Source organism: Quercus suber, unplaced genomic scaffold, assembly GCF_002906115.3.
Source record: "Quercus suber isolate HL8 unplaced genomic scaffold, Cork oak 2.0 scaffold_1470, whole genome shotgun sequence".
Taxonomy (NCBI): domain Eukaryota; kingdom Viridiplantae; phylum Streptophyta; class Magnoliopsida; order Fagales; family Fagaceae; genus Quercus; species Quercus suber.
Genome location: NW_027070842.1, coordinates 2,192 through 4,841, shown reverse-complemented (window position 1 = coordinate 4,841; position 2,650 = coordinate 2,192). Strand labels below are relative to the sequence as shown.

General features: G+C 29.7%; 1 protein-coding gene across 1 annotated transcript in view; it reads left to right on the top strand.

Annotated features, from left to right (window-relative positions):
- Nucleotides 1-1,322, top strand: part of LOC136065982 (cytochrome P450 705A22-like) — a 5,511-nt gene extending 4,189 nt beyond the window's left edge. The window contains exon 2 of the mRNA XM_065769840.1: nt 1,239-1,322. Within this exon, the coding sequence (XP_065625912.1) occupies nt 1,239-1,307 (69 nt within the window). The 3' untranslated portion in view covers nt 1,308-1,322. The remainder of the gene's footprint in view (nt 1-1,238) is intronic.
- Nucleotides 1,323-2,650: the final 1,328 nt, after the last annotated feature.

Sequence of the window (2,650 nt, the reverse complement as noted above, 5' to 3'; positions counted from 1 at the left end):
TTTTAACAAAATAAGTTCTATCTAAACAGACCTATAGAGCATCTGTCGGAGATACTTTTAATCCGTTACCAAATCTAAATAAAATAATATAATAATATAAATTGAAGTGCTGGAAAGTGGAAAGTAGAAACCACTGTTCCCACTCAAATCACAACCACACATTTATGTGAAGAAAATCATAACCACTCATTTATGAAAAAGAAACCCACACCGATTGGTAAAATAATATTATTTAAAACTAGATATATTTTATAAAACATTCAAAAACACCAGAGGAAGACCAAATGAGATATTTCGGTGGGCGCTCATTGTTTACAAGTGGCAAATTTCAATTGTTCACGGGAGCTTGCTGTAGGCTTGCAGCTAAAAGCCTGATCATTCATTGGAGTTCTTTGCATCAAAATTATCCTTAATTGGTTTTCATGAACCACATGTGAGATTTGAGGAGGCCAACATTGTAAGATTCAATGGGTTTTGCCCTACCTGGCTCTATCCTGGCTGCATGTAACGGTAAAAGAGAACAAAATTCACTGCGGCCAAAAATTGCATCTTGGCCAAAATTACCTAAAATTGACCAGAATAGTCAAAACGGGCCGAAATGAGCCAGAATTTGAGCTAAGGTGGAAAAGAGTGTATTCTTGTTCTAATTTGCATACCAGTACTAGAAATTTCGTTTGTGGTTGGAATGGACCGAAATTAATAACATATTTTTAAAAACTTTTAGGAATTCTGTAAATCAATAAAAAGTCAATTCAATCTAACATTAAATGTCATTGTAACTGTTTTTTCATTTGTGATAAATATATATATATATATATATATAATATCTAAAAGATAAAGTATAGAGTTTATTGTTCCTATACTCATGTTGAGCCACATCAGCGTAGCATTTCAATCTATTTTTGTCTATTTCAATTTGTTTGGTACATTTAGTCCACATTGACCATTTTTGTGCATTTATTTAAGAATGAAAAAAAGACAAGTTTAAATTAAAAGTACCTATTCTAAATTCAAATTTATTAAAAGAAATATAGATCTCAAACCGTTCTAAATTTTATTAAATTTTGCAATTGACAAAACTTAGATACAATTCTTTATTTACTGTTCATTAGGTTTCTCTCTTAAAAATCTATCATTTATCTGAGTGAATAACTAAACAAACGTCGATTTAACACTGTTCTTATCTTTCTTTTTTATTTTCTTGAGCCTATGAGAAAAGTTAGATGACTTGACTGCAGATCTCTCAAACTTCTCCCATGCAACATCAGAAAATAAAATTTGACTTCAAAAGGACAAGGTTGTATTGATCTTCTCCATTACTCCTATTATTTTTATTAAAAGACTAGTTGATCTGTTCATACTTTGTATGTTAGACAGATGGCCTTTTAAATAATAAAAAGATAGCAACAAAAAAGGTTTCTCTCTAAAATGGTTTGGAATGAAACACTTCAAATTCTTCTTATTTCTTTTTATTAGATGCAAATTTTGAAAATCTAACTGTTAGATTGCATGTTCTTTATGTTCTTAATACGTATGTCACAGTTTTTTCAAATCAGATGTTATTTACTATTCAATCAACAAAATTATTTTTTATGCATAATTTTAGACTATAAAAACTTGAAATTTAAACATATGATTGATGAGATAGATATTAATCTTTGATTTTTTTGAAATTTTGCAAGTATGGAGGATATGATAAGAATATTCAATCCAACAGTTATATTTTCAAAATTCACACATAATAAAAAGATATAGTAAAGCTTTAAAAATTTGTCTGCAAACTAGTTTGGAGAAATCCTCGTAAGTTTGGAACAAATAGCCATTAGAATAGTAATAGTAGCTCCATTGCACTAATTCCCAATAACACAAATTAGATAAAAAGAAGGGCAAAACTACCCTCCCCCATCAAAACCTACTACTAGTCTGCTACAAGCCTACAAATCAACCCAAACTCAATCCCCTACATGCTGCAACCACCTCTATAATCTCCTTCGCCTCATCGTTCTCTCCTAGTTAGACCCAAGCGATTGTGTGTGAGAAATTAGATATGAAGCCAATGGGTTTTCTTACAGAGTAGAGAAAAAAAAAAAAAATACAACAATAGGAAGTTATAGTACTTTAATGGTATTTGTTTAGTTATTCAATTAGACAGATGTCAGATTTTTAAAAAGAACAATATATAAGGAACTGTATCTAAGTTTTACCCTTTTGCAATTTAATCTCAAATTTGTTCAGCATATATTTAATGAATCTAAACTCATTTCAAATTCATCTATTTATTTATTTATTTTATTTTGCTTGAAAAGAGACAACTTAACATTACCTATTGTTAAGTTCTAAAACACTCTTAGATCATATTCAAACCTTAAAGCCACTATATTTAGTCTTGATGCTTGACATATATTAAGTAATGTTAATTTATAAATATTTGTTGAACATTGTATAATTATGTCTACCATTAATCACTATTACTCAATGTTATGATTTTCATTTCAGAGGCCGTTTCAGATTGGTTACTAAAACAGAATTTTTCAGTACCAATTAATACTTGTGCGTGTGTGTGTGTGTGTGTCTCTCTCTCTCTCTCTCTCTCTCTCTCTCTCTCTCTCTCTCTCTCTATATATATATATATATATATTAAGCACATAGA